Genomic DNA, 13215 nt, shown 5'->3' with positions numbered 1-13215 from the left:
AACAATGGAAGTATGAATCCAGAATTGTGCAGATAGAAATGTAATATACTGGAACAGCAATAATACTGTCAGTATTATTAGTACTATTAACTGTCAGGTCTACACATCCAATTTCTATGAGAGATGTTCTAAACGATGTGCTCTAGTACAGTCCTGTTCAGAGTACATAAAAAGGATCGGACCCTTTTTTTCAATTTTTGCCTAAAATGACATACCCAAATCTAACTTCCTGTAGCTCAGGCATTTATGCAAGGATATGCATACTCCTGATACCATTTGAAAAGAAACACTTTGAAGATTGTGTAAATTTTAAATGAATGTAGGAGAATGTAACACATTAGATCTGGGCAGAAAATACAAAGAAAAAAAACACTTTTTGTGTATTTGTTTTTGTACCATCATCCTTGAAATGCAAGAGAAAGGCCATAATGTATTATTCAAGCCCATGTGCAATTTAGATTTTGGCCACTAGATGGCAGCAGTGTACGTACAAAGTTTTAGACTGATCCAATGAGCTATTGCATTTCTGTTCAACATTTTGTATCAAGACTGCCCAAATGTGCCTAATTGGTTTATTAATAACTTTTCAAGTTCATAACAGTGCACTCTCAGACAATAGCATGGTATCATTTATCAGTAATAGCTCCTGAAAATTGGACAGTGCAGTTAGATTAACAAGAATTTAAGCTTTCTGACTATCAGAGATGTCTATGTCCTGGGAAATGTTCTTGTTACTTACAACCTCATGCTAATTGCATTAGCCTACGTTAGCTCAACAGTCCCGTGGGGGACCCACCTATCCCGAAGAAGTTTTAAAAGGTATATATTTTTTATTTCTACTATACTGTAGATTGAAAGATAAAAGAGTGACAGCCAGTCAGTTGCAACTCATGTTTATTCAGGAACAGTTCATAACACCACATCACACCTCAATGTTTTTTTTTACCTGCCTTCTCTGGGTTTTGATACAACAGTAAAAAAAAAAAACATAAAAAAACAATAAGAAAGATCAAGTCAAACTAACATAAATATAATCACCACTTGGATTGCTTGAAGTTAAAACACAACGACTTCCTCACAACCTCTTCCTCCGCTGATTGGGATAGCAAAAAATAAAGCTCTCCTCATCCTCCTCGCCTCTTTCTGAAAACATATTACAATCAACTTGCCTTGTCTAGGACAGGTAGACCAAACAGACGCATAGAAAATAATTGTGAAAGAGAGTGACCCAGGGTTAAGCCTGTCTGTCTTCCCCTTGGTGTTATAGTTACCAAGCTAAGGGCTGTCGGTCAGGTATAGTGTACAGAAATGTGGAGACTCTCAGAGTGTTGAGATTTAAAACAGCACAACATTATGTTTCAATGTTATGTTCTTGAATGCAGGTTATGATGGTCTGCTGCTTCAAAACGAGATCCCACATTGCCATGAAAATAACAAATAAAGACAGAGGTGAATTACTGTTATTTCAAATCAGGTTTGTTACCTTTATCATTTCATTTTCTTTATCCATTAATGTTCACAAAGCTCAGAATTACAATTTCACGACCCAGGCCATGGAAGTTGAGCTTGGTATTTCTTGCGCCAGGGTTTCCATTTACCTTTTACTACCCCCCCCCCACCCCCCACCCCCCCCCCCAGATGACTTGCTAAACGGTATGTATAGGAACAGGCATTAAGCTTGAAGCGATTGCAAAGGGATCTTAATGGGATCTACAGCCAGGATGGAGCAGAGAGCAAGGGAAAATAAACATGACAACCATTTCTACCAACATGCTATTACATGTTTACAAAATGTCTGTATTTACCAGATGTGTTTTTTAAATTTAAATCTTGTTTCCTGTTTTTTTTTTTTTTTTTTTTTATCGTTAATGACTATCACTTCTGGTTCAACAAACCCAGGGAGCCAGCGACAACATCATTCACAAAGCTACGTTACATCTACCATACATACTCACAATGCCACCTATCAGTAATGGACGTCACTGCATGTTATTATTACATCGCTATAGCGAACTACCGTATATCTGCAGACTAGTACTCAAAAAAAGGGTGACATTGAAAGCCAAACGTGACGGAAGGGGAAAAAGAAAAGCAAGTGTTACTTTTCCTAGGGGAACAGGCATCGGAACACTGTGGGTCATTGGTCATGGACAGTTATCATGAGGTTCATTGAACTATTTTATGGACTCAGAGTAGAACCTAAACTGTCAATGCACAGTTAAAACAATGACTAATGTTGACAGTGAGGGACAGTAATACACATTGATTACCTATATTCTGGTTATGACCATGCTCATGTAATTCCACGGCATACAAATTCAATCTTTGTGTAAAGGTTTTGCCAAATATCCTTCAAATTAACCCATTGTTCTAGCGACTGACCTGCAATTCCCTAGGAGGAGGAAAACTGTGCTTTAGAAGCTTAAGCAGGTAGCATTGTGGCTGGTAAGGCATGAGGATTCAGTGTTTTGCTCAACTCTTAACTTGTAACTAATCATGTCTCCGTCTTCTCCCAGTGGCTGTTGTCATCTTCTGACTGGTCTCTATCCTGGTTCAACATCTTAGCTAAGGGATGTGATGTTGGAGCGACCACCGGGGGGAACTACGATGCGGCGTCCCGCTGGCCGGATGGGGAGATCCTCTGTGGTGGGGGGACCTGACACAGACAAAACATGATTTAGCGCTCTCTCTTACAGATTCCCCTCAACAAAGCCAGTTTCTCCGCTGGCAACTAGCGTTCGTCACGAGACAAACCGACCTTGGCACTCCGTGGCGACCTCTGGGATTGGGATTAGCCCTGGATTAAATTGGCATAATGGACGAGGAGAGATTTACGCCTACTGTTTTAAGTCTTCCACTCTCTCCGGGCCAGGATCTAGTGTTTTACACTGTAGAACGCTACCACATCCTCTCTGCACGAAACACGACCAAGGTTACTTCACATCTGGAGACAGAGCAGTATATCAACCCTGTGGCTGGTGAGATGAAGCCCTATTCTGCAGAGTCCTGTGAGTGTGCGCGTGTTTGCGCCTGTGTGTGTTACGTTTGTGTGTGTGTGTGTGTGTGTGTGTGTGTGTGTGTTTGTGTACGCGGGTATATGTGTATGTGCTCTTGCATGTACTGGATGTGGATGAGAGGGGTATTTATTCCCAGAGTGAGTGGCTAGTATTCGAACAGGGGATTATCTTGGAAGCCAGAAGGAGAGTATAGGCCAGGTCTGGTTTATAAACACACAGCCTAGGAAAGGAAATCAGGCTCTCTGGCTTTCTGGGAACGATGGGGATGAATGGAATAAAACCCCACTAGACTAGAGCCATGGGGAAATACTTTCCAAGGCAGGTCACCCTCCCTCCTCCTGCATCAGTGCATCACACATCAACTATTCCTGTTGAACTATTGTTTATTTGGCTCCTCCCTCAACGGTTGTACTTTGAAAAGAGGTTGCAGATGTATGTAATCGCACTGTCACTCAACTAAGCGCTGCTATTGGTTACGTGAATGAACTTCAGATACATAAATCATCATCAGCCTCAATCTACCCGCTCATTAGATGAGCTTCATTAAACAGACAACAACTAGGAAAGTGAGACGCCAGATGTCTGGACTGAAATCACACTGCACACGCAGAGAGAGAGAGAGAGAGAGAGAACCGAGACAAAGCTGCATCAAGCTGAAATGAATGAAATCAATCAATGTAAAAAAGAAATGAACACAAAAAAAGATAACAAAAAGACTTGAGGAAACATACTGTCTGGAAGTACCAAGATGGCTGGAGAACAAATGTCTTGTGCTGTGTGCATTTGTTACCTCAAACAAATCATGAAGGCAGAAAATGGGATTATGGTAAAATGTCAAATTTCACCTGAAGGCTATTTAATATTCCGCAGACAAATGGCAAAGTCGACCATGGCAACATATCAAGCGCGAATTGCATTGTAATGTGTCAATGTGGACTGTTGTTGAGTGTGTGTGTCGGGTTCCTGGTACTTCCTATGACGGTAAGGTATCGGAAGACAGATGGGTAAATGAAAAGGTTGCTGAAGCTCACCGCGTTGTGCAGGGTTACCTGCTAAGCTAAAGGCCGAGTGGTGGAGGTTCCTCACGGGCTGCTTGGTGGGGGAGGTGCGGGCAGACGCTGAGGGGGTACCGCCACGGGACATGGGCGAGAAGTCAGACACGGGGCCATCATACATGCCCCTGGGCACTGCCCGCAGGACTGCCAGCTGAGAGAGAGGGGGGAGGGGGGAGAAGGAGAGGGGGGGGGGGGAAGAGGAAGAGAGAGGAAGAAGGAGGGATCGAGATAAAGAAGGAGAGAAAGAGAGATGAATAGGGTATCATTTCTGTTGGTAACTTTACAACAGTTCCCCAAGACAAAGCCTGTTTATAATTTGATTCATGGGTTTGTTTGTAGAACGCGTTGTGCCTGAATAAAAATGCATATTTCACCCGGTGTTTTCCGAAGGAAAGCACTTCCAGATTTACTGACAGACAGACGCACTGCAGACTGAGACACTGTGTTCTTATTTAACATGCAAGCTTCTGTCCTCTGTCCTAGGATTATGTGACTAAGGAATTCCTGGAAGCTGAGCTACACTCAGTTCCAAAAAGGTTCTTCGGCTGTCCCCATAGGATAACCCTTTTTGGTTCCAGAAAGAACCCTTTTTGGTTCAATGTAGAACCCTCTGTGGAGGGGGTTCTACATGAAACTCAAAAGGGATAAACTTGGAACCAAAAAAGTTTCTGTAAAGGGTTGGGAACAGACAAAGAACCCTGTCAGGTTCTAGATGGAACCTTTTATCCCCCCCCCCCCGAAGAATGTAGCAGCATCAGAAAACACTAACTGCCACCAAGATCAACATTGAATTAATACAAGAGGTCTCACCAAAGAAACATCTCTATATTCTGGTCAAAGAGTTGAGTATCCACCAACACCAGTAACAGGAGTACTCCTATGGACACATCGTATCCCTGCTACAACAGGCAGTCAGTCGTTACAGTATAAAACCCACAGCCAACAGCCAACAGCCCCTGAGATGGACCCTCAAGTCTGACGTAATACTTCTCTCTCAAACATCCCCATCCCCTCGTTCCATCCCCCCCATTCTCCAGCACCTACATCAAAAGGATATGTGAGATCACCCAGAGAGGTAGTTAAGACAACCATTACTGCATTTTCTGGCAATTCCTATCTCCGTTACACACTCTGAACGCTATTTTTATCTTGTGCCTTCCAATTGGGGAGACAGACCTCCTATTATGCCCCCGAAGCCTAGACACAGACAGACAGACATGCATCCAACCCATAATGTATTGCTGTTATAGCTGACACCAGCGCGACTGCCCGAGAGGACAGATGTCCTTTGTGTACACAATCAAATCAAATGTTATTTGTCACATGCGCCGAATAGAACAGGTGTATTCGTGAAATGCTTACTTACAAGCCCTTAACCAACAATGCAGTTCAAGAAATAGAGTTAAGAAAATATTTACCAAATAAACTTAAGTAAAAAGTAAAATAAAAGTAACACAATAAAATAACAATAACAAGGGAATATATACAGGGAATGACAGTACCGAGTCAGTGTGCGGGGGTACAGGTTAGTCGGGGTAATTTGTACATGTAGGTAGTGGTAAAGTGACTAAGCATAGATAATAAACAGCGAGTAGCATGGGGGTTCAATGTAAATAGACTGGGTGGCCATTTGATTAATTGTTCAGCGGTCTTATGGCTTGGGGGAAGAAGCTGTTAAGGAGCCTTTCGGACCTAGACTTGACGCTCCGGTTCCACTTGCCGTGTGGTAACAAACTGTTCAGTCTCTTGAGGGGTAAAAGGTGTTGTCGTGCCGTCTTCATGACTGTCTTGGTGTGTTTTGACCATGATAGTTTGTTGGTCCAGTACAGCCCCATCGACGTGAATGGGGGCCTGTTCCGCCTTCCTTTTCCTATAGTCCACGATCAGCTCCTTTGTCTTGCTCACATTGAGGGAGCGGTTGTTGTCCTGGCACCACACTGCCAGGTCTCTGACCTTCTCCCTATCGGCTGTCTCATCATTGTCGGTGATCAGGCCTACCACCATTGTGTCGTCAGCAAATTTAACGATGGTGTTGGAGTCGTGCTTGACCACGCAGTCGTAGGTGAACAGGGAGTACAGGAGGGGTCTAAGCACGCACCCCTGAGGGGACCCCATGCTGCTGAGGACCAGCGTGGCAGATGTGTTGTTACCTACCCTTATCACCTGGGGATGGCCCGTCAGGAAGTCCAGGATCCAGTTGCAAAGGGAGGTGTTTTGTCCCAGGGTCCTTAGCTTAGTGATGAGCTTTGTGAGCACTATGGTGTTGAACGCTGAGCTGTAGTCAATGAACAGCATTCTCACATAGATGTTCCTTTTGTCCAGGTGGGAAAGGGCAGTGTGGAGTGCGATAGAGATTGCAGTACGGGTTGGTGTGAAAACAGCTGAGATATATAAGTGCAGTCTGTCTCCATTGAACACACTGCTTTGGGATTACCATTTCAGTATGTACATTGAGATTGATGGCATGTCTGATGATGTGTGGCATAGGCTGAGCCACAGCAGCAGTATGCATTCGCGTAAAGCTAAACCGCCTTGAAAGTAAAGCCGCACTGACATCTTCCATGTTTGTGGGTTCTGGATGGCTCATCTCAGCTCTACATCAGAATAGTCCTGATTAATCCCTAACCACTGAGAAAACACTTCCAGATGTCCGCAACTCGCGGACCTCACAGATCTTGCAGTCTTCAAATACTGTACTTCACACACCTCGTATCAGTGGAGGCTGCTGAGGGGAGGAACGGCTCACGATAATGTCCCGGAATGGAGTTAATGGTACGGTCTCAAGGACATGCATCTTTTTTTTCATGTGTTGATATCATTCCTTTCACTCAATTCCAGCCATTATTATGAGCCATCCTCCCCTCAGCAGCCTCCACTGCCTCACATACCTCACAGTCCTTTACCTTGGCTCAGTGTCACAGAGCAACACTCTGGCATGTAACAAACAATCCGCACAAGACATATTCTATGACAGAACTGAAGAGTTGGGAATATGTTTATTGGAAATACTTGTATATTGTTTAATACTTTTATAAAGGGGAGACAGACTTAGGCTGTGTCTACACAGGCAGCCCAATTCTGATATTTTGCCACTAATTTGTATTTTGAATCAGATCAGATCTTTTGCCCATAATTGGTCAAAAGATCAGAATTGGGATGCCTATGTCAACACAGCCTTGGAGTACAGTAGATTCTGACTAGACAGGAGTAAGGAGAGAGAGGCTAGCATCTTTTACCTGCTTCCTGGCCTTGATGCGCTTGTAGGCAAAGTCTGGGAAGGGGGTGCATGGGATGAAGCGACCGACCCCGGGGATGGCGTGCAGGTTCCCATCCTCCAGCACCAGCTTCCCCTGGCAAATAACCACCGAGGGGGCACCACGCAGCTCCATGCCCTCAAACACGTTGAACTCAGCAGCCTGGAAAACACACAAACAGACACAAACACAGACACGCGCACGCACACACACACACACACACACACACACACACACACACACACACACACACACACACACACACACACACACACACACACACACACACACACACACACACACACACACACACACACACACACACATACACAGACATACACAGACAGACACACACACATTATACTTCAACTTGATATTGTATGTCTATGATCAGTTGGTGTTGGGCCAACAAAAGAGGACAAAATCACAACAACAAAAACTTTAGATTTATCAAAGGAAGTGAACTAGACAATAAACTAAGAAATAAACAATAAAAAATGAACATTAAACATTACAATCACAAAAGTTCCAAAAGAATAAAGACATTTCAAATGTCATATTATGTGCAAATAGTTAAAGTACAAAAGGGAAAATAAATAAACATAAATATGGGTTGTATTTACAATGGTGTTTGCTCTTCACTGGTTGCTCTTTTCTTGTGTCAACAGTCCACAAATCTTGCTGCTGTGATGGCACACTGTGGTATTTCACCCAGTAGATATGGGAGTTTATCAAAATGGGGTTTGTTTTCAAATTCTTTGTGGATCTGTGTAATGTGTGTCTCTAATATGGTCATACACTGAGCAAGAGGTTTGGAAGTGCAGCTCAGTTCCCACCTCATTTTGTGGGCAGTGTGCACATAGCCGGTCTTCTCTTGAGAGCCAGGTCTGCCTACGGCGGCCTTTCTCAATAGCAAGGGTATGCTCACTGTGTCTGTACATAGTCAAAGTTTGGGTCAGTCACAGTGGTCAGGTATTCTGCCACTGTGTACTCTGTTTAGAGCCAAATAGCATTCTAGTTTGCTCTGTTTTTGTTTGTTAATTCTTTCCAATGTGTCAAGTAATAATCTTTTTGTTTTCTTATGATTTGGTTGAGTCCAATTGTGTTGCTGTCCTGGGATTCTGTGGGGTCTGTTTGTGTTTGTGAACAGAGCCCCAGGACCAGCTTGCTTAGGGGACTCTTCTCCAGGTTCATCTCTTTGTAGGTGACGGCTTTGTTATGGAAGGTTTGGGAATCGCTTCCTTTTATGTGGTTGTAGAATTTAACAATTTTGATAATTAGCATGTATCGGCCTAATTCTGCTCTGTATGCATCATTTGGTGTTTTACGTTGTACACGGTTGATATTTTTGCAGAATTCTGCATGCAGAGTCTCAATTTGGTGTTTGTCCCATTTTGTGAATTCTTGGCTGTTGAGCAGACGCCAGACCTCACAACCACAAAGCGCAATGGGTTGTATAACTAATTCAAGTATTTTTAACCAGATCCTAATTGGTATGTCAAATGTTATCTTCTTTTTGATAGCATAGAAGGCTGTTCTTGCATTGTCACAAAGCTCGTTCACAGCTTTGTCAGACTCAGTTCTGACAGAATCTTTGCAAAAGAGCTAGGTGCTGCTGTAAGCCCTCATTGGTTGGGGACAGAAGCACCAGATCATCAGCAAACAGTAGATATTTGATTCTAGTTGGAGGAGGCCGGGTGCTGCAGACTGTTCTAGTGCCCTCGCCAATTCGTTGATATATACAGTGGGGCAAAAAAAGTATTTAGCCAGCCACCAATTGTGCATGTTCTCCCACTTAAAAAGATGAGAGAGGCCTGTAATTTTCATCATAGGCACACTTCAACTACGACAGACAAAATTAGGGGGAAAAATTCAGAAAATCACATTGTCGGATTTTTTATGAATTTATTTGCAAATTATGGTGGAAAATAAATATTTGGTCACCTACAAACAAGCAAGATTTCTGGCTCTCACAGACCTGTAACTTCTTCTTTAAGAGGCTCCTCTGTCCTCCACTCGTTACCTGTATTAATGGCACCTGTTTGAACTTGTTATCAGTATAAAATACACCTGTCCACAACCTCAAACAGTCACACTCCAAACTCCACTATGGCAAAGACCAAAGAGCTGTCAAAGGACACCAGAAACAAAATTGTAGACCTGCACCAGGCTGGGAAGACTGAATCTGTAATAGGAAAGCAGCTTGGTTTGAAGAAATCAACTGTGGGAGTAGACATACAAGACCACTGATAATCTCCCTCGATCTGGGGCTCCATGTAAGATCTCACCCCGTGGGGTCAAAATGATCACAAGAACGGTGAGCAAAAATCCCAGAACCACACGGGGGGACCTAGTGAATGACCTGCAGAGAGCTGGGACCAAAGTAACAAAGCCTACCATCAGTAACACACTACGCCGCCAGGGACTCAAATCCTGCAGTGCCAGACGTGTCCCCCTGCTTAAGCCAGTACATGTCCAGGCCCGTCTGAAGTTTGCTAGAGAGCATTTGGATGATCCAGAAGAAGATTGGGAGAATGTCATATGGTCAGATGAAACCAAAATATAACTTTTTGGTAAAAACTCAACTCGTCATGTTTGGAGGACAAAGAATGCTGAGTTGCATCCAAAGAACACCATACCTACTGTGAAGCATGGGGGTGGAAACATCATGCTTTGGGGCTGTTTTCTGCAAAGTGGACAGGACGACTGATCCGTGTAAAGGAAAGAATGAATGGGGGCATGTATTGTGAGATTTTGAGTGAAAACCTCCTTCTATCAGCAAGGGCATTGAAGATGAAACGTGGCTGGGTCTTTCAGCATGACAATGATCCCAAACACACCGCCCGGGCAACGAAGGAGTGGCTTCGTAAGAAGCATTTCAAGGTCCTGGAGTGGCCTAGCCAGTCTCCAGATCTCAACCCCATACAAAATCTTTGGAGGGAGTTGAAAGTCCGTGTTGCCCAGCAACAGCCACAAAACAGCACTGCTCTAGAGGAGATCTGCATGGAGGAATGGGCCAAAATACCAGCAACAGTGTGTAAAAACCTTGTGAAGACTTACAGAAAACATTTGACCTCTGTCATTGCCAACAAAGGGTATATAACAAAGTATTGAGATAAACTTTTGTTATTCACCAAATACTTATTTTCCACCATCATTTGCAAATAAATTCATTAAAAATCCTACAATGTGATTTTCTGGAATTTTTTCTCTCATTTTGTCTGTCATAGTTGAAGTGTACCTATGATGAAAATTACAGGCCTCTCACATCTTTTTAAGTGGGAGAACTTGCACAATTGGTGGCTGACTAAATACTTTTTTTGCCCCACTGTATATTGAAGATGGTGTTTCTTAAGCTGCATCCCTGTCTCACCCCACAGCCATGTGGAGAAAAAAAATGTGTGTGTTTTTTGCCAATTTTAACTGCACACTTCTTGTTTGTGTACATGGATTTTATAACGTTGTATGTTTTTCCCCCAACACCACCTTCCATCAGTTTGTATAGCAGACCTTCATGCCAAATTAAGTCAAAAGCTTCTTTGAAATCAACAAAACATGAGAAGACTTTGCCGTTGTTTTGGTTTGTTTGTTTGTCCATTTGTTTTGAGACAGAGAGCCTATTGAGGCAGAGATGAGTGGAGTCATGGACACACAGGCCCAGTTTGGCTGGGAGGACAGAGGAAAAGAGGAGGCGGGTTGGCAGGCGGCTGGGCAGGCCGTCTCTGTAGAGATGAGACCATGGTTCTGCCTTAATTAACAACATCTGTGTGAGAAGAGAGAGAACCCTCCTGCTCCTCCTCCTCTTCATTCCTCATCATCCAGTCGGCCTGTTTCTCATACTCCTCTATTTGGCATACAAAGACAAACAGCTGCCATCGCACAGCTGGGGCTAATGAATCCAAGCATCACTCTCTCTACCCGTTCTCTCTCTTTCTAGCACTTTCTCTCTTTCCTTCTCTCTGTCTCACTTCTCCTCTCCCACTTTTTCCTACTCTCTTTCACTCTGGCTTGTTCTCCCTGATCCATTTCCCTCCCTGTATTCTCCTGCCACTAAACTCTCTTCCTCCATCTATCGTTCTGTCTCTCCCTGTACATGTACATAGAGGTTTGCGAACTGTTGCGCCCCCCCCCCCCCCCCCCCCCCCCCCCCCCATCGTCAGTTTGTTCCTGTGCACACGGCCCTGGTGTTTTAGCGTGTTCCAGATTCAGCTCAGGACAGGACATAAGGCCTGCCAAGTATGATGTCATGGCCTGGCTCTCTGTGCAACAACATAAACAAAGCTAACCAGATCAAAACATTTCAGATAACTGAGGATACTTGTATTTACTAAGGAGGGAGGGATACACAGATATAATGGTATAAAGCACTGAACTACTGTGTACAATAGATCACTATTATAAACATGGACAGGAGCCACTGTTCTTATGTTATGTGTTCTTGTGTGCTGGTTCTGTTGTCTGGAGGGGCTACACACAGGAAATGAGAAGGTGACATCATTCTGTAAGAAATTTTTGTCTCGTTGTATCTTTTCTACAAATGGAAAAGTCACTGAAAACATGTCCAATCTTTTTCCCAGCTCTTTCTTTCTTTCTCTCCCTCTCTTTTTTTCATTCTCTCTCTCTCTCTCTCTCTCTCTCTCTCTCACTCTGTTTTTCTTTCTTTCCATACCTCTTCATCGGACTGCACTGCTTTTCTCTTAGGTCGGACTCGAGTTCCCTCACTCTCTGTGCCTGCAGGAGGAAGTGCAGAAGGCTTGATTTCCTGAGTGGACACATCCTCTGTTTAACCCTGTAGTGCTCTGTGTTCTCTGGACTCCTGTGTGATCCACGCATCACTTCCTGTCCTTGTGATTAGGGACGAGGGACAAGAGAGACGAGCTCTTTTCTCGCTGAACAACACACAGTGGTGGCTGCTCACAGCAATGGATAACATGGTTAGCTAACATAAAAACGACCTCAAAGCCAATTATTTGAAAAATGAATATGATTCCACCCCCCCAAAAAAAATAGTGAAGTATTGCCTTTGAGAGGAGTATGGCTAAGAAGAAGGGCAAAACATTGTTTTGTTTTCCTACAACAGTAACACCTCTCTCTCCTCAGCCGCATTCATCAACCCCTGCATTGTAAGAGATCTCTCTCCGGCAGCAGTAAAGGCGGATAGTGAGGGCCAATGGTGTGTGCTTTAGTAGCCGTGGACGTCTACAGGGAGTTATTTTAGGAGGAACTGAACTGTCACTGGAAGCAGGCCAGCGCTTTTCTCTCTCTTTCTCTCTCGTTCTCTCGCTGTCTCACACTCCTCTGGAAAACCATGTTACCTTTGCAGCTACGCAGATCTCAGACCAGAACTGAAGGTCCACAATGACCACCAGCCAGAGCTCACCAGGCCTGCTATAATGTTTGTCAGAACATCTGTGGTAGTAGAAGTCAAAGACACCTCCTCCATGTCCTCTTAAACCACATGTCCTGTTTAACCACATGTCCTGTTAAACCACAGTGACCTGAATGTCCTTGATGAGCGCTGACTGCTACAATGAAAAGTGAAATGGACTTTAAGCTCATTGAACATTGTGGCTGAAATGTTGCCTATATGAGGGACTATTGGACATTGGTGTGTTCAGTCCCTTTCATTCAGTGTACCCCCTTTATGTATTTGCCCATGTAGTCCATGTCAATTGTCATTGTATGTTTTTATGTATTTGACAGATGTTGCAAAAACACTTTCCCTCTGGGGGCCGTGAGACCTTTGACCTCTTACCGAGTTGTGCGTCTTGGCGGTGATGGTGCGGACAGCGTCTGAGTCCCAGATGACCAGGTCGGCGTCGGAGCCCACGGCAACTCGGCCTTTACGGGGGTACAGGTTCAGGATCTTGGCGGCGTTGGTGCTCGTCA

At 44.0% G+C, this 13215-nt stretch overlaps 1 protein-coding gene across 2 annotated transcripts in view; it reads right to left on the bottom strand.

Annotated features, from left to right (window-relative positions):
- Positions 1 to 877: 877 nt before the first annotated feature.
- The window catches only part of dpysl3 (dihydropyrimidinase like 3), a 35295-nt gene continuing 22957 nt past the window's right edge, over positions 878 to 13215 (bottom strand). For both annotated transcript variants that reach the window (XM_031826921.1, XM_031826922.1), the window contains exons 11-14: positions 13082 to 13215; positions 7309 to 7488; positions 4067 to 4223; positions 878 to 2656 (exon numbers count right to left, since the gene is read on the bottom strand). The exon at positions 13082 to 13215 is cut by the window's right edge and continues 37 nt beyond it. In XM_031826921.1, the coding sequence (XP_031682781.1) occupies positions 2562 to 2656; positions 4067 to 4223; positions 7309 to 7488; positions 13082 to 13215 (566 nt within the window). In that variant the 3' untranslated portion in view covers positions 878 to 2561. The remainder of the gene's footprint in view (positions 2657 to 4066; positions 4224 to 7308; positions 7489 to 13081) is intronic.

Source organism: Oncorhynchus kisutch, linkage group LG6 (assembly GCF_002021735.2).
Source record: "Oncorhynchus kisutch isolate 150728-3 linkage group LG6, Okis_V2, whole genome shotgun sequence".
Taxonomy (NCBI): Eukaryota; Metazoa; Chordata; class Actinopteri; order Salmoniformes; family Salmonidae; genus Oncorhynchus; species Oncorhynchus kisutch.
The sequence above is the reverse complement of the archived record's forward strand: the minus strand, read 5'-3'. Positions and strand labels throughout refer to the sequence as shown.